The following is a 21,949-nucleotide window of genomic DNA, read 5'->3' on the forward strand; positions in this document are numbered from 1 at the left end:
GATAAGCTTAGAGGACATTTTAACTATTTGCGATTTATACCTTCGATAAGGGTTTTATTATGAATAAGACCATAAATCTTTATTTTTCTAAATCCCGCCCCCTATCACGTATTGGGACTGAATACACACGGTGGAAAGTGGGTCCCCTAGTCACTTCTCTGCCTACCCTGTCGGGGATAAATGGCGTAAGTCTGTTTGTGTGTTTTCCAAAACAGACAATTTACAAGATATGGCAACTTTACTAAATACATTGATAATTCAGAAATGCGGAGATATTTGTGTACAATGCCCACCTAGTTTGCTTTCTAGCATATGATCTAAATATGACATAAGTCTGTTCTAATGTAGCTTCTATTTCTAACTAATGCAACATTAATCGCATAATTACGTGTCGTAATATACCACACACTTCACTGATTACGAAATGTGATGATTATAACGTTAGTTAACTTTTTTTTACTATGTTTTGACATGGGTGTGTTTTAGAACTTTCTAGAATCCTTGAACTACATTTTTGTGTTTTATCAAATGAGGTAATGATAATATGGTTAATGATAAACATCAGGTTAATTAAAAATGGTAATTCATAGATAAGGATAACCAATGAAATAATATCTCAATTATACTTTTATCTTAATATAAATGCGAAAGTTTGTGGAGATGTTTTGATGTTTGCTAGAAGACGCTGTAATTACTGAACTTAGTTGGATGCATTTTGCCACCCACATAGACCATATTTTGGATTTTTATTCCTTATAGTATACAGTAGGATTTCGTGGATATATTTTATAACAAACCTTGTCATGATGATTTCTTAAGTTTACGCGAATGTTGACATTTAAATGAAACTATTACACGTCTTAAGTCTTCGAAACGTCGGGAGAAAAGTAAAATATTAAAAAAACCGCGATAAAATCCGTAAAATAGTTTAATTTAAAAAACCTTGTCATGCTTACAATAGTATTAAGTTATTTTTAGAAACGCTTTAAATCGTTCCTTAGTTTAATTAAGTATTGGAAATATGTAGTTTTAGTTATGTATTTTAATCTTATTGCTATTGTTGTCATTAGTGTTGTAAATATAGACTTGATTAAATTGTTAGATATAAGTGTTATAGTTTTATATCTGATTTCTATCTTGTTATATGAAGAAGTGCTGTAAACTTTTATAAAATTTATAAATAAATAAAGGCACGTGGGTGGAGTTGCGAACAACACCTGGTTAATAATAAAAATACTAAAGAAATGTAACAGTTTTCATTTGCACGGAAGGTCTTCGCTGTCGATCCCGTTCGTCATTTAATGGCCTGGGCCGTTAAGCCAAGTCGAAGTAAAACGATGGTTGCTTCGAATAACATACCATAGAATTGTCTGAGTATAAACATTATAGAATTATAAATTGTTTATTAGGTTACATAATATGGACACCTGTATGTGTAGCCTCTTCCTGTTATACCTAATCTATTAATATTAACCAAAACTATTTAAATATGCAGTCGATACAATTTTTACTTCTGTCCTGTTCCCATATTATGTAAAAACTAGGTGTTGCTCGCGGCTGCGCCCGCTACAAAAACCCCTAAACACAGTACGATGCTAGCGCCATCAATTTAAAAAAAAGCATTAATATTTATATGGGATAGTTAAATAATTATTTCCTATGGGAGTATGTTACCGGGATAAAAAGTAGCCTATGTGTTCATCTAGGGCATGGTCTTCTTGTTTGCCAAATTTCATCCAAATCCGTTCAGTCGTTTCTACGTTTACTTCTAACAAACATCCAAACATTATCATAAACTTTTGCATTTATAATATTAGTAAGATAAGTTATAACTTAATCGTCGTCCTACCTTTTATACATGGATATAGTAATATGGCTAACTATTTTGAACTGCATTTCCCCGTTCAAGTATTGTTGGAGGTATTTTGGTATCCCAAAAAGGAAAAAAACCCATTCACCGAGGAATTCTTTTGTGAGACCGAGGTGATTAAAAAAACGAACGCAGGATGGCATTATTGCTTCCGTTTGTATCGTTCCGTCTGCTTTGAAAATTTCGATGTCTAAATTCTAAGAAATGTTTGTATGTTCATTTTTGATGGGTTATATGCCGTAATAAATATATATTAATTTATTTATTTTAATTTTTAAACAGCTTATAAATTGTGGACTAAATAGTGCTCCCATTTTAATACTTATTGTATTTACAAATACAGAGTAGGCGGATGTTTACCTGCCGTTAATGTGGAATGTTTTGAATTATTAGTCGTTATAGGTTTTTTGTAATCAAAATATCTTCTAATCGTTTATGTCTTAAGTGATTTGTTTGTAAATAGCGTTTGTTAGGGCTACAGATTTACAATGAACATAGATTAATATTGAGACAAGTCTGGTTGTGGTAGATGATTTTTGTTTAAAAGACTTTCCAACACTTATCTATTAATTTCGAATTAACTCCATAATTTCTTTAGTAAAGTGCCGTTCATGGTAATCGATTTAACATAATTAACAACATCGTTTATCGTAAATGTTGCACGCAAGCAGCATTCAACAGGTCCACCTGAACATCCTTGAGGGAGAGTTAATGTTTAGCAGTGGACATTCTGCTGCTGATAATTGTTGTAAATATGGTATATGTTCTTAGTAATTAAATAAAGTTAGTAAAAAGATGTTATTGACATGAGTGTTTATTTCGGACTAAAGAGAAGTAACTATGGCAAACAAAATACAATTAGTTCTAAAAATAGAACATATAAAAAATAATAAGTCACGACGAAGGTTACAATCTCCAACAATAATTATGATAGTTATTTATGGATTCACTGTCTCAAACACATTATCCACCCTAAAATAAACTAAAGACCAGTCTTCTATATCCAGGTATACCAGCATCGGTGCGTCCAAAAGCATGGCTATACCTCTGCGGTGGACAACTTCTTATGGACAAACATTCGAACGAATACGAGGAGCTGCTCCAAGCGCCGGGCGACCCGAAATGCTTGGAGGACATACGCAAGGACCTGCATCGGCAGTTCCCGTACCACGAGATGTTCATCAGAGAAGAGGGTTTGGGGTGAGTGTTTAATAACTACATGATTAGCGTAGTTACTGGGGATTTTGAGGTTTAAGATGTTATGGCTTAGGTTGCAGCGGCAGCAAGCAGCTTCTCTGGAAGTAAGGGTTTGCCTATAACTGCAAAAGATTCTCTCTTCTTTATTGCTTTGAATGACGAGACGAGCTTGCTATTCGCCTGATGGTAAGCGATACGACCGCCTATAGACAGTAGAAATACCATCCAACACCGTAAATTACAAAGTATTGTTTGGTACTCCACTGCGCTCACCATCCTGAGATATGAGATGTTTAGTCTTCGTTCAGGTTACACTGGCTACAATGTCAATTCTGAATGGAATTGAAAAGTCTTCCTATTAATTTTTATAACAACAAACTAATATAAGACAGTAGATAATAGCTACAATGTGCTTTAACCGGGAACAAAACAGAGCTTGCGACAAAAATAATCAATGTGATGTTATCCTTGCAGTCTCTCTCGTACCTACCACGAACTACCTACAGGCTTGGATGCTACAATTTCTGTCTTCAGATCTACACAATTAGATATTGAAGTGTGCTGTTTAATGTTTGCTTCCTTGTTCCTTTGCTACTTGCATTATCTTCCACAACCTATAATGATTCACGATCGAGTTATTTGACGCGATCCGTGTTCGTGACAGCTGTGTTGAGTTTACCTTTGATTACATATACGTCATTAGGTTTATTGTTTGTCATATTGCGGGCAAAGAATTCGAGCAATAGTGGAATAGGTATTGTCAAAATGTTTAGTGTGTGCTACTAGATAAAATTGACATTGGAAAATGAATTCTAATTGTGGTTAATAATATTTTGGATAATATGTTGTTTTGCCATGGATTAGATTTTGATGGTTTTCGTATCGCAGCAAGTTGTGACGGTTGGGAAACTGGGCCTTGGATTTGAACCACGCCTTGAGGCAAAAGTTTAGGTATTAGGTGATAAAGCGAAAAGAGAAGTAGGTATCTCGATATTTCTATTATCCTCGACACGTGGTAATATAATTGAATGAGATTACGAAAATGTAAATAAGTTTCGAAACGTGCAATATCGGGATATATAAACAAAAGTGAAATCGCTAAAATATATTGTAATTGTCCTTTATCGACTCGTTTCACTTTGTATGTCGGTTATGTATGATTGTATAACTAATTATATTTTGTTCCAGTCAACAAGAGTTGTTCTCAGTGCTCAAAGCGTACTCGGTGCTGAACCCTAAGGTGGGATATTTCCAAGCGCAAGCGCCCGTTGCCGCGTTCCTGCTCATGCACATGCCGGCCGTGCAGGCGTTCTGGTGCCTGGTCAGCATCAGCGACAAGTACCTTAGCGGGTATTACAACCCTGGACTTGAGGTTAGATACATGACTGTTTTATTTTATAACGATTTCTGTAAACTACCGCAACAACTGCGTTACGACTACTTTTTTATCCCGGATAAACTTTTTCACGCGGGCGGAGCCTCAGCCAAAAGCTAATGTAATATAAATTATTAAATAATCCTTATATTTACCGTTGTTTTTAACAGCTCACGCCTGCCGGCCACATTTAGTCTTTCACTCGATCAACGATCACTGCACACAACGCTCTCCCCTCCTTATCTTTGATTAATTGTGTGGGTTAATGCTGATTACTGGTCGCAGTCTTGCCAATCACCGCTTGGTGTCACAGAAATCGTGTCATTGTGGATACTGGTTTGCAGAAGTTGCAGTGGCAGGTGGTAAGGGTTTAGGGCAGTTTCGTTTTTACTCTATGGTCTACTCAAATCAACTGCTCTCTCCTTATGCAAGACCTACCATACCCACAAATTCTCTTCCCTTTTCGATTGTTCTACAAAAGAAAAAAAATTGTCAGGTCCTTCAACGCGACGGTGATATCCTGCACGCTTTACTGCGACGCACAGCGCCAGCGGTCCACAGACACCTGGTCAAGCACAAAGTGGAGCCAGTGCTCTACGCTACAGAATGGTTCCTGTGCGCCCTCACCAGGACGCTCCCGTGGGATAGCTTGCTGCGCGTCTGGGACTGTTTCCTTTGCGAAGGGGTTAAGGTATGTCTAGAAGTGTTGACTACTGACACTATACTAGTGGTATGTGAAGTGGTTTCCAGATAGAGTATTGATAATGATGATTATCTCTTGTCAGTGTACATTGTTCGAAACCGGATGTATAACGCAACGCGGAAAATCAATTGTGGGCTTTATTATCAACACGTCTATGTATGAGACTTTATAACACAATATGTCAAACGGAAGCGTGGGTTAGTTAGTACCGCCACCACTAAGATTTTCTTTTGGACGAATCGTTTCTATAAAATAGATTGCAGTGTTATGGGGCTAGACTCTGAAGTCTAAGGGATTATACACCACTGGTTTTTAATTACCAAAAATAAAAAAAATAACGTTAACTGGTGCCATTACTGAACACAAAACAAGAGTACGATGTTATAAAATGATCGCTAAAAAAGTATTTTTTGTCAAGAGATACATTGATTCATAATTCTGGTTTTCTAACGTTCATTAGTGAATTTATACAACTGTTTTATTATCATTAATTAAATAATCATTTCTTGCGAATATTTACTATGAACATACATTGATGAACGTCAATCTGACGTGTTACCTACTATTTGTTTCTGAGATTTGTTACATATTTCGTGTTGTGCTCATAACTTACGTAGAATTTATGAACATTTTAATTCGTCATAGCTTTGTTATTTACATATGAATTCTATCTGCACATTTACAATGTATATAGCGTGATGCATGTACCTGTTCTACATGCCTAATTTTTGGTAATTAAATACTATTATATTAGTTTATAGTAATGCATTATAGATCGCTCCAATAACTCAATACAGGGAAGAAAACAAAAAACTTTTACCGGCTTTGTACTAATTCAACAATAAAGATTATATCAGATTAGCATCAATTTATTTAACACGATCAAAATCGCACACATTTCCGTATGTACGTATATAATAATTAAACACATTTTGTCTGCTTTTTACAGTGGTTATACTTTTACTTTCTCGCAAAATTATTACTTAATTAAATTTATAGTTCAATTAGTTATGTCTAAAATTAGTCATAACTCATATATCATGATTATTATCCTCGGGTAATTTCCCGGTAATTTTATTAGTAATATAAAAACCACGAACGCGTACGCGTTATTAATGGTTCGCTGAAACGGTTACCAGCAAGGAATGTGTTAAATATTAGAGTTTTATAAATTGTTTAAATCTTTTATGATAATGGATTGATTTAGCGATGTTTATTGAAATTGTAAGTTATGCAATATCTTGTTAGAAATTTATTGATTTACTTACTCACTATTATTAAATAATTGTGAGAAATATGAATGTAGCTAAAGTTATACTTCAGGGAAGCCTGTGTCCCAGAGATAAAAAAACTGTTTCCGTGTCTTCATACTTGCAGATTAGATAATATTGCTATAAAACTAGTTTTTGGATTTTATTGCGGTTTATATATATATTTTTTTATAATATTATTGGTTTTTAATTAATATTCGGCTGGCTCAACGTCTTGGGATGGGTACAGAATTATGGAGTGGGTAAAACCCCATCCATCTCCTACTCCTACCCAATTCAATGGTTATGACATTATATAATTCCCATTATAAATTGCAGGTACTATTTAAAGCAGCCCTGGTGATCCTGGCGGGGGCCCTAGGACCCGCTAAGGTGCGCAAGCGCGCGTGCGGGCTCTGCGAGACGCTTGAGGTCCTCCGGCACCCGCCGGAGAGCGTGCTCGGGGAGGAGTACCTGGTCTACCACATGCAGCGACTCAACCTCACCGAGGAAGACTTTGAGTTCGAACATCAGAGGCAGACAGCGCGTCGACGCGCCATGCCTAATAGAAGGTCGGTGTAGGATAGTTTATATATGGACAGTTGGACAGCGTTGTGCAGTAGTGAACCAAACCACAACTGGGCAAAACTAAAGTACTTATAACAAACTATTGAAGACAGTGCGTAACTATAAATTGTGTTAGAATAAATTGAGATATCAAGTTTGAAATGATTACTTCAGTTTTGAACAGTTTGCAGTTTGGATTATTTCTGCACAACACGGTCCGTTTGTGATAGTGAATGCAGCTGGTTTTGGATGCTGTTGAATGATATTGTGGTGTTTTAAGTCTAAATAAGTAGTTAATCCATTGAATGTGTGATGTCCACATGAAATTTAAATTAAAATTATCACATTGCACTGTAAATTAGAATAAATTGAAAATACCCACATATTAACAAAAATTGATAAAGCTTATAATATGGTTGCTATTTTCTGATATTTTGTTTTTTTTACATAATATGAGGACCTCTGCAGGCTCGCATGATGTGACATGTGATAGGGTATTTTTGTATTGGTGTTTGGACTTAATGTATGATCACATAATTTATAAATTAATAATCGCTACATAAGTAATTGCAAACTTGAATATCATTTAAAAAACATATAAAAATGATTTTTTTTTATTATTTATAAAATAATTTTGCCCTAAAATAACTATGCATTTAAAGTAACTTGAATTAAATATAGTAAAATTTCAAGACAGTTTGCAGTTTCTTGTATATCACTGAGTTCTTTACTTAAATTGTTGAATAATATTTTTTTTACAACCAGCATGATCCACACCGATTGTAATCCCACGTTTTCTTTTTCTAAATTTCACTATTCTACCCCTAATAGCCTAATTCATAGTCAACAATTTTAGATTTTTTTTTATTCATTTCAGTAGGTCGATAGAAACCAGTTTATAACCCTGGCTGTGTCGTGTTCCGAAGATTTATTTTTATTTAAGGTATTATTTATATTAAACCCTTAAAAGGACGAGGGCTTCCCTCTTGATTCCTTTATTTATGTGTATGTGCTAACATTATTATTAAAATTGTAACGTACTAACCTGTATGTGGCTTGATGCTTTCCACCGACATTTGTGATTGGTATTCTCTCGGACTGTGTTCTTTCTAAAATATTATTTTTTATAAATGTTTTTGTACTTGGCTCGAAATGTCGATATGCTATGGTAAAAGGTTTAATTACTCGAATATATGCATTACCAACTATAAGTCTGTTTGTACAATGTTTCATAGCTGTATTTTAATTTTATTCCAAATTTAACGTGTGATAAAATTCTTTCGAGTATAATATTTGCGCTTCCGCGAACGGTTCGTTTCTAGTACAATTGGGTGTTGGGTTTATTGGTGAAGGTTAAATGTGTTTGATTTTATAGTTAAATGTTTATTACTTTACTATTCACAGCTGCCACAGTCATAAAACATTTGTATTTATGAATTACCTTCCTTTGACAGATGTTTAGCCCTATATATTAGATTTCACACTCCATATCAGGATGTTGAATGTCTAAAAATATCTATTAAATAGTTGGCCACTGCCGCAGTCTATCAAACAATAATAGTACTTATCGTACTAAAATTTAGCTTTGATTTCCAGTGGCAGCTGATTCAGCGACTGCTCCTACAAGCGTTATTCAAAGAATAACGCCAGGGATCTATTCAACACGCTGTGACGCGTCCATTGACTGCTGTGTAGTTAAGTGTATGTGATACAAGACTATCGCTTCATCGTCGGCCCGCAATGGACACGACAATGTGACCAAACGATAAACGACTGACGAACTGTGGATTAGGGAACGTATGTAGCATAATTTAGAGTATTACAGGCCTTGTAGTAAGCGTACAGATACGTAATAGGCAATGGAAATCTGTTGAGTTTAGTTTTGCCAGCAATATATGTTTTCCAACTAAATAAATGTATATTTGACTGACTGCCTCGGTGGCGTAGTTGTATTGCATGTCCGGTACAATAGCGCTCTGAGGTCCTGGGTTCGAATCCCGGGTCGGGCAAAGTGATATTTAGGTTTTTCTGCTCAGTATCAGCCCGGAGTCTGGAATTTGTGCCCGATATGGCGATAGGCTCGCCCCCTGTCACATGGGACGGAACATACTTGGCGAAAAGTGGGTGCCCTAGTTGCGCCTCTGCACACTCCTTCGGGGATAAATGCGTGATGTTATGTATGTAAATGTATATTTTTTTTATCAAAGAACAGAATACAATAAGCATTCTTTGGAGACGAAGAAAACAAAGGTACCGTTTTGCGTATTTAATTTAACACATTGTCTACGACAGATATTTTTCTAAAATTATTTATTTTGAAAACATCTAAAAACACAACTTCATATTTGAAGATTATTGTACAAATTGATATTCTATGGTGCCTGTGTAAATAATTATTATGTAAGGCCAAGAGAAATAAGGATCATTTTAGCATAACATTAGTAAATATGTAGTAAATATTATAATTGGGCATTGTCCTCGTATGCTTTTACATTCCTTATGCAATGGTTATTTTGATTGGAATCATAATAATTTTAATACAGGGTGAGGCTCTTGAATATTAAAATGTACTATACAAGTTTGCTGTTGTTTAAAATATTCCAGAAATGTTCCATTAGTATTATATTTTACAGTCGCCAAATTGGATACGGCATTCCAATGAAACTTTTTTCCGTATAAGTAAATTTATTCATTTACATATTTAAAATGTATCGTAATTTGACGCTTATTACAAGGCCTTATGGAAGACATTACGTATATGTAAAGTGATTTTTGAAGCGAAAAGTATTATGTTAGGGTACCATTCGGAGCTTTACGGACAAATGTTCTGATCATAAATATCTGTGTATATTCCATCGCTTCGGAATTTGTCCGTTTGCCTCCATACTTTAATTTCCATATATTATGTTGTACACATAATAATTGTTAAGCTTACAATATTGTTTATTTTACTACTTATTTTCTCGAATTGTTCATGTGTCTCGTAACTACGCTCGTCTTAAAATTAAAAAAAATATTTTTGGTAGATAATAATGTGATTAAAATCTAAAATATACCTGTTGCGAGACGGCACACAGTATTGCAAATGCCTTATGTGTAATTTAAGCCGAGATTCCACGCGCACGACTAATAATCGCTAGATATAAACGTTTTATATTTTCGACCGTATTTTATTTATTTTGTTATTTATAGTTATACAGCGTTGATCACGCGGTTCCTTTGTATAATCTGTAACTGATTTCTTATGAATATGAATCAAATACAAAATTTATTAAAATTAAAGACAATATATAATTTTTTTCAATAGCACTGAAATAGACATCCCATATCGCCCTTATATATATTGTAATAAAACTTGTAAAAATATAAAAAAGTAATGTAATTATTCCACATATCGTATAAAAATGTAAAAAGTATCAGCGATTAAAGGACTGAAATTTATTGATGGTTCGGGAAGTTTTGGAATAATTAATAATACATTTAATATAGTTTCCAATCATCTCCAATGTATGTCAATGTGTGTTTATACTGTGGACATAATTATGCTTATGAAACAAGAAAGCGGCATATACTCGTTTCAGAAATCTTTTAAGAGTGTGAAATGTATGTAAATATGTTAACTTTATATTGTTTTATTATGTTGAATATATTTATTTCGATGATTAAAATTCGTGAACTGTACTTCAGGAGAGGTACATTTAATCGATATCGGATATTTTGAATACTTGGTATAGCTACCATTCCGAGCACGACCGTACCAGCAGACTGCACTGTACAGATTGTAGTCGCATAAATAATAGCGTCTGCGTTTAATAATTAATTTATTTTGCCGCAAACCGTCGTGTTCGGAATCGTACCTTTATTTTTCACATTTACATACCATGGGAGGTGTCTTCACAAATTAATGTTTGTAATATAAAGAAACCGATGTGTTATAGTTATAAGGCGCTATCATTACTACTAGCAAAGTACAATTTAGAGTTATCAACCTCATTTTATGTCATTACCGAAAATTCGAGTAAGCTGTTTCCAAGTTGTAAAATATTTAAGAATTTAAAGCCAACAGCAAAGAAACAGAACAGCAAAGCAAAAGAAAACATTCTATACGTTAAAACAGTTGTTGAGGATTTAATTTTGCATTATCCAGTAAAGTTTTTTGTGATGTGATTAAATTTCGTAAAACAGATTTAATATTTTCAAATTGTTAATGACTGCAATTGCAACCCGTATGTAGCTTTCGTTGTAACAGTAGTGAATTATGATAATATTGCTAGTGAATATTCCCGTTAGTTTTGTATACCTCACATTCCCTTGTGCGACAGAGAAAATGTATGATTGTAGTTGTACTGATAGTGATACAATTATTTAAAACTGTGAAATGGTTTATGGTCATGTATTTCGTTCATTGATTTTACAGTGTTATTTTCTTTAATATTCTCATAATAAATAATGATTTTTGTTATTACTTTGTGTCCAATATTTTGATGTTTAACCTTGTCATTAAGAACTGAATATCAAATTATGTAGGTATGTTTAGGGCCACATTAAGATGTGTGAAATTTGGCAATGATTGTATATAGTATGAAGAATTCGTTAACTAAAGTTTGGAGAAGTTTTGAAAAAATATGTAAATAAAGCAGTTTTCCTTACAAGAAAGTCTAGAATATTCTTAAACATTTTCGTCGTTTTATTTTAATAAATGAAACATACTTCAAAGCGTATGTACAGTCAGCCATAGAAGTTGTTGAATAAATTCAAAATTTCTAAAACGCTTCTACACATTATAATCAATCGAAATAATCTTTTTCCTTTATCTATAATAAAGTAAATCCTTTAAGTCGATTTCAGTGAAGAAAAATCGATTGTTCATACGGAAACAACAGTTTTAAGGCGATTTGAAATTTCGAATTTGTTCAGTTAATTTTACTGCTGACTATACATAATTAAAAAAAAGTTCTAAATATCGGTGTTTCATATTTCAAATAGAGTTTACCGAATAATAGCAGTGATTTAGACCCGGCGCAAAGCCGAATAAGTTTATTTTAAGAACTATTTTCCTCTGTATACATAATACCTGTTACCAATAATATAAAAACAGATAAATTATGAAACAAATACAGTATAAATGGAATAGGCTATGATTTAGTTAGGGTTCATGCAGGCGCGTGTGTATTGGTGCATAATGTTTTTCGTTTTTTCTTTTTATTTATCTCATGGTTTGTTTGACAGTTGGTTGTCATTATAACTGTCAGAGGCAGCTGTGACGTCACTATGACGAGAGCGTCGGCTTTGCGTTTGACATATCTCAATATTCAAGGTTTCTATCAGAGAAACTTATTTTTACCGATAGATTATATTGTCACATGAGTGTATTATTTAGTTTTTAAAGTCTCGAAACTTTTTAACTATATTTTTACCTTATTTATGCATATAAATTCGATTTACTTTTCATAATAAGTGGCATATATGTTTGCTATAAGTACCACAAATTAGACTACGTGTATTGTATGTTTCGAGTGTGTTTTAACTCTCGCTCCGATCATTCAACACTGCCACAATAATATAAGTTCCTTTGGATTTGTCTTCAAAAAGTATTGCTAATACACTAACATTAAATAATATTATTTTATAAAAAAAAAAACATACGAGATAATTTTGATCATCTTTATTAAAATCCTGCAAGGATGATTTCTCCTGTTTTTAAATGTGTTCAATGCTTTTTATATATACCTGTGTATTTATTAATTAAATTAAACATAATGAAAGAAAAGACTACCCTGATAAATTACCTGTCTACCCCTAAAGGAGGGTAATGTTTTTATAACGATCGATCGAGAGTTAAAATAGTTTACGCGTATGGCGTGTTGTGTGATGTTTTTTTGTTTCCTTTTCAATGAATTTTAATTGAACGTTATAAGTCTATCGTGGTATTATAAGTGATTTTATTATTTGTTATTGCTTGCTAAATGTTTTTAATCGTATTTAGTGGTAAAATTGCAATCTTGTAGCGACATCTATAATGTACAATGTACTGTAATAAGATGTACAAACTATGTCTGAACAATCAGATCTTTTACTTGTCTTTTATTTAGTGCTTAGCGTATTCAGAGGTGCGTTCTATAAACTGACGCCGCCATAATTAGTGCGGACTGCCATAATAAAAATATTGATCGAGTTTGAAAAGCACTTTGATTTAAAGGATCTAAATTTAAAATAATAAGCATCAATTTATATCCAAAAAGAGAAGTGCGATCTAACATTATATGTATCAAGATTGTTTTTTGTGAAAATACTATAACCATAAACGAACTACGCTACAATTTATTTATACTGCACTTTTCAACCTTATTCCAAAGTAATAAAGTTGGAAATTGTGATTGTTATAAGTTTCACGCGTTTAGCCCACAACCTCTGAATATGATGGCACTATAATAGAAACTTATTTTTCGATTAACCTCTCAGATTTATATGATAGAATCTAAATTAATTTGTATGATTATGAATAAGGCATCTTGTTTATGGCGGTGCAAGGAATTCAACATACCTTACTTGACACAACGGCTTTATGTATCGATTTCGTATAATTTCTACAAAATCAGGGATATTAAAAAAAACTGTTCCTTAATACCAAAATTATTTCAGGGACCAAAATATAGATATACTTTTACATGTATTATTTATTGACCACGAAGTAATAGATGCTGTTATATAATTTTTTATAATCTTTTCTATTCAAAGTTTGTCATATAGTTATAAAACATAATTTTCGTACAATATGCTACATTGTCATATGAAAATATCGTTTTTTTATTTGGTAAGAGCCATTGTTCTTTCTTGTACCGCCATATACGTCTGCTTAAGTATTGTTCCACAGAAACCACATTCCGTAAACAGACTGTATTCCGTTATTATACGAAACACTTGGGATATTGTGTGTATTTTTGTACAGCGTTTGAAATTCATATTGCTGCAATATTTGTGTTGTAAATAAACATTAAATATGAATTTTGATTATAATATTTTTCCTTCCTTTTTTCTTGTCTACCAATCTAGTAATTTCTTAAATAAAACAAAGTTTGTTTTTATAATTTATTGTTTACAAAATTGCCACTCTTAGGTATAAAATAATACGGCATACATTATGCATTTACGTGTGACCCTACGAAGTGGGCTCAGCAAAACTGATTTCATGCAATTACTCGAAGACTGCTATCAATATAATTAACATTAGTCTTATTGTTCTCACTAACGTAGTTGGTCTCACAAAACACAACTGGACTTTTAAGGTTTGCAATTGGGTTTAAACTTCATTATTTTTGCACTCTTGGAAGCCCTTGTGTATTTTCCTTGTAAAAAAATCTATAGTAGGCACACATACGGGCACAAAAACAGTTCTAAATATAAACAATATATCTGTAATGCTAATGAATCGATACATTCATATTTATAAATTTGTCGCACTAATTGAGCACCAAGTTTTATTTATATTTGTGTAAATAAATATTTATTTCACGCGTGGTTCACACTCATTAGTCAGTCGAAATTTTAATGACATAGATTCTAGGGTTAATTTTAGAAGCGTTTTAAAATTATTACAAACAAGGCTTATAAAGAAGCTTATACATAGAAAAAGGCAGTATAGTGTTTAAGCCGTTTGTCTTTCGCGATTCTTTTTGATTTTGACTAGTTCAATCAAAAGAATTTTCATACTTGAGGTAAATAAAAACACATTCATTTATGTAGTAAAATATAATTACATATTGCAACTGTAACGGCGCATGAGCATTTTTGTGATAGTAATAGAATGATTTTATGTACATGTGTACGTGATAAATAAAATAAACTGCGCCATTTCATAAGAACTTAAGATCTATATTTTATTTAAGGGCCTCATATCGGGACAATCTCTGAAACGAGGCTTTATTTTTTTCGGATATTAATTCCTCTTAACAGCTACAAACAATAAAAATGCATTATATGAACATCGTGTTATCGATAACTTGAACGTCACTTATAAAAGAAAACTAGCAATTTCTATGGAGGTCATTGTTCAAGGCGATCGCTTGCGTCAGCGATTTATTTAAAATGTTGATTCAACATTAACCTGGGGTTGAAGTTGTTTAAGGTTGTGATGTTTAATATCGACACTAATTTTAGTAAATAAAATCTTAGTGAGAATGTTATAAAAAGAACTAAAATTAAAAATGAGCGCAGTGGCTTGAATATAAAATCTATCGCACTTCATTTTATATCTTAGCTTTGTTTATGACGTAGTTGATAAAAAGGAATCCCGCTTAAATATAAAAATACAAGTGAAAGGGTCTCTTTATAGTTAACAATTATTCTTCAGTTTTATCAGGGAGCTAAAACTTCGAAATTAAAGCATGCACGAAAGACAGCAGTCGGCGTATATATTATTTAAAATGCGTTGATAATGTATTGTCCCGTATTTTATAAGAGTTACCGCACTATTCGCGGTCTTTGTCGTACCCAGATTAATGTTGAAACAAACTTTTCAATTAGTAAAGACGTGTAAGCGAAATATCGTTAATATACCGTAGGTAATTGACATGAAGAGTAGCGCCTAATTTAATAGCCTTTACTAGGACTAAATATAAGGTCTAATATTGTCCTGTCTAGATAGTTTTTGGTCTTTTAGTATCTTTGTAGACGCTAAAGTGAAGTAAACATTTTCGATAAAATAGAACTTCTAATTCAAAATATCGATATCGATAACTGCGCTTACACGTCTACAACCTATCGAAGCTATTAATAAATAGCAAATCGCCAATTCAGCACAAAACAATTATTTACAAGATATGTATTTATTAAAACAATTTACAATGCCGCAGTCTGCCATATATATCACTGTACTAAGCTTTTCAAATACTTGGATTTCTTTTTTAATATATTCCTAAGGTCGTTTAGCACGTCTTCCCTTCCGCCTTTCAGTCTGTTCTCGACAGGATTGTAGTATTTGTCTTCTAAGTTTAATTTTGCGAATACATCCTCTATAGTCGAGGAATATTCGTAATTCGGCCAATCGTCGAGTAGGTTTTCGATGAAGGTGATCGTACTTTGTACAGTTTCGTTGAGTTTGTTGAGCAGTTCCAGAGTTTTGATCTCATCTGGAGATTGACTTATTTTCTTTTTGGATTTCTTTGTGTTAGGTGGTGTTATTAGTTCATTGCACACACCAAGAATGAATGTTATTATGCCCGTGAACTGTAACAAATCAAAGACATTTTAAACAACTACACGAGCCATGTAAACCTATAAGAACAGCGAGCGAAAGTTATCAATATTATTTTTAGTTAAAACAAAATCGATATTCGTAACATATGGTTTATCGATTACCAACCTCAAAGTAATTGGAGAGTGCCTCGAGTTTGTCCCGCATGGTCCAGCCCGCGTCCCCGCTGCAGGCGCGCAGCTCGTCCGTGAAGGCGTCCTGCGCGCGCGCCATGAGCCCGCGCTGCTGCTCGCACAGCGCGTGCGCGGCCGCCGCCCGCCCCATCGCCAGCTCGCCCACCATGCGCAGCGTCGTCGAGTACAGTTCCCGGTAGGGCACAGGCGAGTTCACGAATGCTGTGGTACAAAAATAAGATACACTAAAGCGATATTTTATCTAATTATTATTTACCGAACCGAAACCTGAATACCGAATTTATTTATTATTAAAAGATTGCGATTCTGGTTCGATATACATCTGATTTATTGTAAAGCACTTTAACCGACTTCAAAAAAAGGGGGAGGTTATCAATTCGACGTTAATGTTTTTTTTTTATATAATAAACCACTTACCAATAATTCTAGAAGGGAACGGCGCGGATATATAAATCTTTTCCCGTTCGCAGTACTTTTCCCTACATTTCTCTATTGCTGTACTAAAGGCGTCGACACACGTTTCGAGCTCTTCGTACTGCGGTCGCTTCTCGTCAATAGGCCGGTTATCTGCTAGTTCGATACATAGTGCAATGGCCGATAGCAATGCGTCCTTCAATCGAAGATACGCCACTTCCTGATCGAAGGTGCGCGCTTTGAAGTCGGGGTCCTGACACTGAGGAGGCTCCCAACTCAACATTACGTTCAGGTCCCGATTGTCACTGCAAACCAAATTAAATTAGATATTTCTAGGAACACTAATTGCTTAGGAGATTTTGAAATACATATATACGAATACGATTATATTATTGTAATTGATTGACCTAATTTAATTATGGCAGAAGTCGATGTCATCCGAACGCTCCGAAATTAAACAGAAGTGTTGCACGCACTGGCGGGTGACGAGAGATATATAGCTAGGTGTGGTACAGTGGTACAGCGCGCGTGGTACGTACGTGGGGTTGTCGGGCAGGCGCGGCGGCGCGTGCAGCGGCGCGGGCGGGCCGGCCGTGAGCGACAGCAGCGCCCGCTCGCGCGCACACAGCGCGCCCCACGCGCACGCCTCCAGCCGCGCGCCCCACGCGCCCAGCTCCACCACCTTCTCGAACGTGCCGTACTTGTACGCGTACGTCAGGTGCTCCACGCTCTACGTACACACACATACACCACGGATAAATTATACAATGGAAAATGTATTCGACGCCAGCGACCAGACAGTTCCAAACTATATAATCACTACATAGTATAAAACAAAGTCGCTTTCTCTGTCCCTTTGTATGCTTAAATCTTTAAAACTACGCAACGGATTTTGATGCGGTTTTTTTAATAGATAGAGTGATTCAAGAGGAATGTTTATATGTATAATAACATCCATTAAATAGTGTAGAAATACTGTTATTTTGTTATGTTATACCCGTGCGAAGCCAGAGCGGGCCGCTATGTTTTTATATACAACGTTTACAGTTATTCTGTAGTGTATTTAGTATCAGCATTGCACCCGTGCGAAGCCGGGGCGGGTCGCTAGTATTGTAATATACTGAAACTAAATTGATCAGAGCTAAGCACTGAAGTAGAACTGTGAGTAGCTTACATCCTTGGCGTGGTGGTTATGGAAGGCCCTCGTGTCTGCGAGGAGTTGCAGCGCACGTGATGCTGCGCCGGCGGCGGCCGCGCGTGCGCAATGAGTCCAGCCCAGCGAAACCAGCTGGATGTGCTTCACCTCCAGCCGCGCGTACGCACTTTCTGCGCCGCCCGCGCTACCTACGAGTATACAAATATGAAAGGCAGCCCATCTGTGCTATGTAATAATAAGCAGTTATAGATTTTTATGCATAAAATTATCACATGAATATAAAACCTATTTCCCAAAACCAAAAATTATACATAATAATAAGTTGTCTTACCTAATACGTGATACAGTTTGATGAGTAATAACTTAACGTGGAAGTTAGCCGGCGAATGATGCAGCACTAACTCCAAAAGGCACAAAGCATCTATAATCGGCGCAGAACTTTGTTGTTGCACAGCTGAGAACAAATAACGTAGATTTTTATTAAACAGCATTAATTAATTTAATTACACATTATCAATACTTTTAAATATTTTTAAGATGAATGATGAAACCATTGACAGTGGAAACACCACCCAAACATGCAATTTCCTACTTTGATCACCAAATAGAAAAAGCATCCCAAGATAACCATATCAAATAAAAAAAATAGCCTTACATACTAACCAGCATAGAAATAATGATGTGCCGCCAATATTCCATATCCATCCGCAGCACAGAACTCAGTGGTTGTGGCTGTAACCAGGCCCTTCTCTAGACACCGTATATAGTGCCGTCTGAGAATATTGGCCAGTTCCAAGGCCTCCGCTGCAGGTAGGGGCGACGCTACGAGCCGCCACGCGGATATACACGAAATGTGACGTTGGACATCTTCTATCTGAAAAAGGCGAAAAAGTTTATTTGTATTTGAAGAGGTTGTGTTTGTAGCTGAATTTAGGATATAAGATACTATACTAAAAAAAAACCATTTAGATTAGGTTTTCAAAGTTAGAGATATGCCACTAAATAACAGCTAAATTAGTTAGATATATAAACACACTTACATTGTCCGGTTTACTATTTTCATCGAAACCTAAGCAAGTCAGAAAATCTTTACTTTTATCTTCCCTCTCTTTCTGCGGTATCATCGCCAAATATGGTCTTAGATCAGGAACCGCACATGGCTTGTTTGCAAACACTCTTAAATACTGAACGCAGAGTGCCAACCCGCTGCCCATCAAGGAAGTAGGGTCTCCCTCAACCGATAACCGTTTCCACAACTCCAGCCTAGCTAAATATGGCCCACGTAACGTCCTACCAGCCGACATACTTTCGACCAATTGGCATATAAACTCATGACATTTCTCTGCTGTATCATCGATACAGTATTCTTCTGTGACATTTTGTTTCATCAACTGGAAGACTGAATCAAAATATGGCATGTAGAAATCCCATCTATCTTGATTATCATAGAGCAATCCTTTACATAGGGTGTTTAATCTACTCCAGTAACCTAGTTTTTTTAAATATGGTATGCAAGCTTGAGAACTGGAGCCAGGTACGAGTTGAGAGTAGAGGCGGCCTTTAATAAACTTTAGGATGTCTTCCCATTTCTCTTGCAGTTCCAATATCATAATATAAAGCCTAGCCTCTTGTTCAGCCTCCATTTTGTGTTCAGTTATAAAGTTGTCTACCATCCTTTGGGCCAGGGTTAAGAGGATTCCTTTTTTAGTAGGGTCTTCAGTATTTTTGGCCTAAAACACACAAACAAAATTGTAATTTAAGTAATACTTTTTCACATGTTTTTTTTTATAAATATTTTGAATATAAATTCAATACAAACTTGCAAAACAATACTCATGACTGCCCAGAAATAATATGGGTTCTTGGGTGCAAACTTGTACAGCGCCATGGCTGTTCTCTGCTGACACCGATGGTCACCGACCCTCACATAAGACATGAAGAGATGGGAGTAAAGCTCTTCACTTGTTGGCTCCACTTTAACCGCAGCCTCATATAGAGCACACACTTTATGCACTGAAAAAGGAAATTATTTGTTTTATTGCATTTTGTTGCAAACAAGCATTGTGTTACCTAGAAGTAAATAAGTCATATAAGAAAGATCATGTGTATGGTGTAGATCTTAAGGAGAAGGAGTAGGAGACAGAGCGGGAAAGGCCTCTTGAAGGTAAGGTCAAGGCTTCTGGAAATCTCACTTATTGTACAAAACACAACACTGAGCGGTCATTTTATGTTGGTTTGATGTGTCCATGGTATTACCTATCAAGGTGGTTTGACATTGTGCATGAAACCCTGATCCTAGAGGATTTTAGAGAATATTTTTTTAAGTCAAGCAAAGCAATGGCTTATGTTTAGGTTAATGACATAGAAATGTCATTGACTATAATGAATGATATAAGATTTATTATGATATAATTTTGTTATATCATAACAGTTTAAAGTGGAACTATCCTATTGACTCTGGGGATATCCATAATAATACAGCTGATCATGTCTATTAATGATATATGGAACTGATGGAACATTTTAAAAAATTAAAAAATTTGGTAACTTCAAAAAATTTTGTTCTTTGTTTTTTTGCTTGTGTTTTAATTGTAATCGAATACCAAGGTGAAAATTTTAAGAATATTGGCTTTTACTGACATTATATTTATGGTTATTGATGTAAACTATGTAGATTTGGAAGCTATTAAATTCAGATTTCTCGTTAATACTAGCGGATTATTGCTTTTAGCATCGTAAATTTAATTAGGTTGTTGCTAAACGGTAAGCATTGATTTACCGCCATTGTCAATACTTACGCTGTTGAGACTCTCTGTACGATATGGTCATAGCCTGTAACGTTGTATCGTCACTCGGCTTCTCGTCAGCTAGCGCCTCCAGTATAGTATAAGCCTCCGGCGCCTTACCTAACCTAAAAAGTGCGAGTGCCTTCAAAGCTCGCGCCGCCTGCAATGAAGGACTCTTTTTTAAAACTTTCTCAGCCTCCTGCAACGCCTTTTTATTATTCCCATTGTCCAACCAGTCTGAAAAAACCATACACTTTGATATATTAATGAAAACTCCACCTATCTGACCAGGGGAGGTTGTTTCGAAAAATAGAATTCGAGTTACGTAAAGTTTTTACCGTATATAGGACGCAACCGTCGCTCTACTATACCCCCATCGTGCATGTGTTGCGGCCGCACCGCCATTTTTCATTTATAAATATTTTTTTCGCTTTATAAAATACGCTTTCCGTATTTTTAAGGCTTTCCCACAGCACGTTTGTTTTGCGATTTTTGTCTTTGGTAAGATTTTAGTAATTGACATTGACATTTGTTACAAAGTTGCCATTGAAATTATATTTATTGGGAACCATAGACTTAAAATGGGGTAACTCTATATATATTTAATTTGGTTGCTGAGATCCCACTGCTCCAGGCTTTTTGGGTAGTGGGGTAGTTTTTGAAATATCATTGAGTAAAGTGGAGTTTTTAATAGGGTAATTAAGATTTATAGAAAAGGGTTTCTAATATTATTAATATTCTACAGCTTTAAAATCCAGGTGGTAATTCTTGTAACAATTTCAAACTCGCTTCTTATGACCTATTAGATTTTATGAATGCGCATTGCGCATCCATTTTCCAACAGAAATAAAAGACACAAATGCAAGATTGGTAAAATGTGAACGAGGATTATAAGTAATAATAGGTTTATTTTCAAATGTTTGTAGCTTAATGTTTTGTGTTAAACGTAGTAACAGGTATTTAAGTTAGAAAGATATTTTATAGAGAGGAAGTAAATTCTTTAAGTCCTTTGGATAATAAAATTGCCTTTACTGTTTCCCGGAACTACCTACATCGGTACAATATTTTAATAAAAAAAACTACGTTTATGAAGTATATTCGAATTCCTTTGTCTTTTATTTCAATGTTTCCAGGGTTATTAAAACGCGCTTTTTTTCAATGTCCCCCCGGTAGCTGAACATTACTTAAGGCGATACCTCAAGGTCCATTTTCATACATTTTGTTTCGGCTTTAATCTGGGTAAC

At 34.8% G+C, this 21,949-nt stretch overlaps 2 protein-coding genes across 4 annotated transcripts in view; one reads left to right on the forward strand and one right to left on the reverse strand.

Annotated features, from left to right (window-relative positions):
* LOC115452788 (TBC1 domain family member whacked) overlaps nt 1-13,967 on the forward strand; it is a 66,691-nt gene extending 52,724 nt beyond the window's left edge. Inside the window, exons 3-8 of one of the 3 annotated variants that reach the window (XM_037436992.1) lie at nt 2,878-3,070; nt 4,256-4,439; nt 4,939-5,133; nt 6,735-6,967; nt 7,840-7,905; nt 8,559-13,967. In XM_037436992.1, the coding sequence (XP_037292889.1) occupies nt 2,878-3,070; nt 4,256-4,439; nt 4,939-5,133; nt 6,735-6,967; nt 7,840-7,864 (830 nt within the window). In that variant the 3' untranslated portion in view covers nt 7,865-7,905; nt 8,559-13,967. The remainder of the gene's footprint in view (nt 1-2,877; nt 3,071-4,255; nt 4,440-4,938; nt 5,134-6,734; nt 6,968-7,839; nt 7,906-8,558) is intronic. The other 2 variants (XM_037436994.1, XM_037436995.1) reach the window with 2 other exon arrangements.
* A 729-nt stretch (nt 13,968-14,696) lies between these two features.
* On the reverse strand, nt 14,697-21,225 carry LOC115452790 (phagocyte signaling-impaired protein). The gene is made up of 11 exons (XM_037436991.1): nt 21,044-21,225; nt 20,718-20,942; nt 19,739-19,932; nt 18,960-19,649; nt 18,583-18,793; nt 18,251-18,373; nt 17,938-18,107; nt 17,303-17,493; nt 16,767-17,068; nt 16,324-16,550; nt 14,697-16,187 (listed from the first exon to the last, which is right to left on the reverse strand). Exons 1-11 carry the CDS (start codon nt 21,108-21,110, stop codon nt 15,828-15,830), a joined length of 2,760 nt encoding a protein of 919 aa, XP_037292888.1. The 5' UTR covers nt 21,111-21,225; the 3' UTR covers nt 14,697-15,827.
* Nucleotides 21,226-21,949: the final 724 nt, after the last annotated feature.

This window comes from Manduca sexta, chromosome 9 (genome assembly GCF_014839805.1).
Source record: "Manduca sexta isolate Smith_Timp_Sample1 chromosome 9, JHU_Msex_v1.0, whole genome shotgun sequence".
NCBI lineage: Eukaryota > Metazoa > Arthropoda > Insecta > Lepidoptera > Sphingidae > Manduca > Manduca sexta.

Excerpts from the sequence above, each read along its gene's own strand:
- LOC115452790 (XM_037436991.1), bottom strand. The coding sequence starts at position 21,110 with ATGGCGGTGCGGCCGCAACACATGCACGATGGGGGTATAGTAGAGCGA. Across the intron at positions 19,933-20,717 it reads GTACAGAGAGTCTCAACAGC|TGCATAAAGTGTGTGCTCTA; the intron begins GTAAGTATTGAC and ends TTCCTTTTTCAG. Across the intron at positions 18,794-18,959 it reads AAAATAGTAAACCGGACAAT|ATAGAAGATGTCCAACGTCA; the intron begins GTAAGTGTGTTT and ends CGCCTTTTTCAG.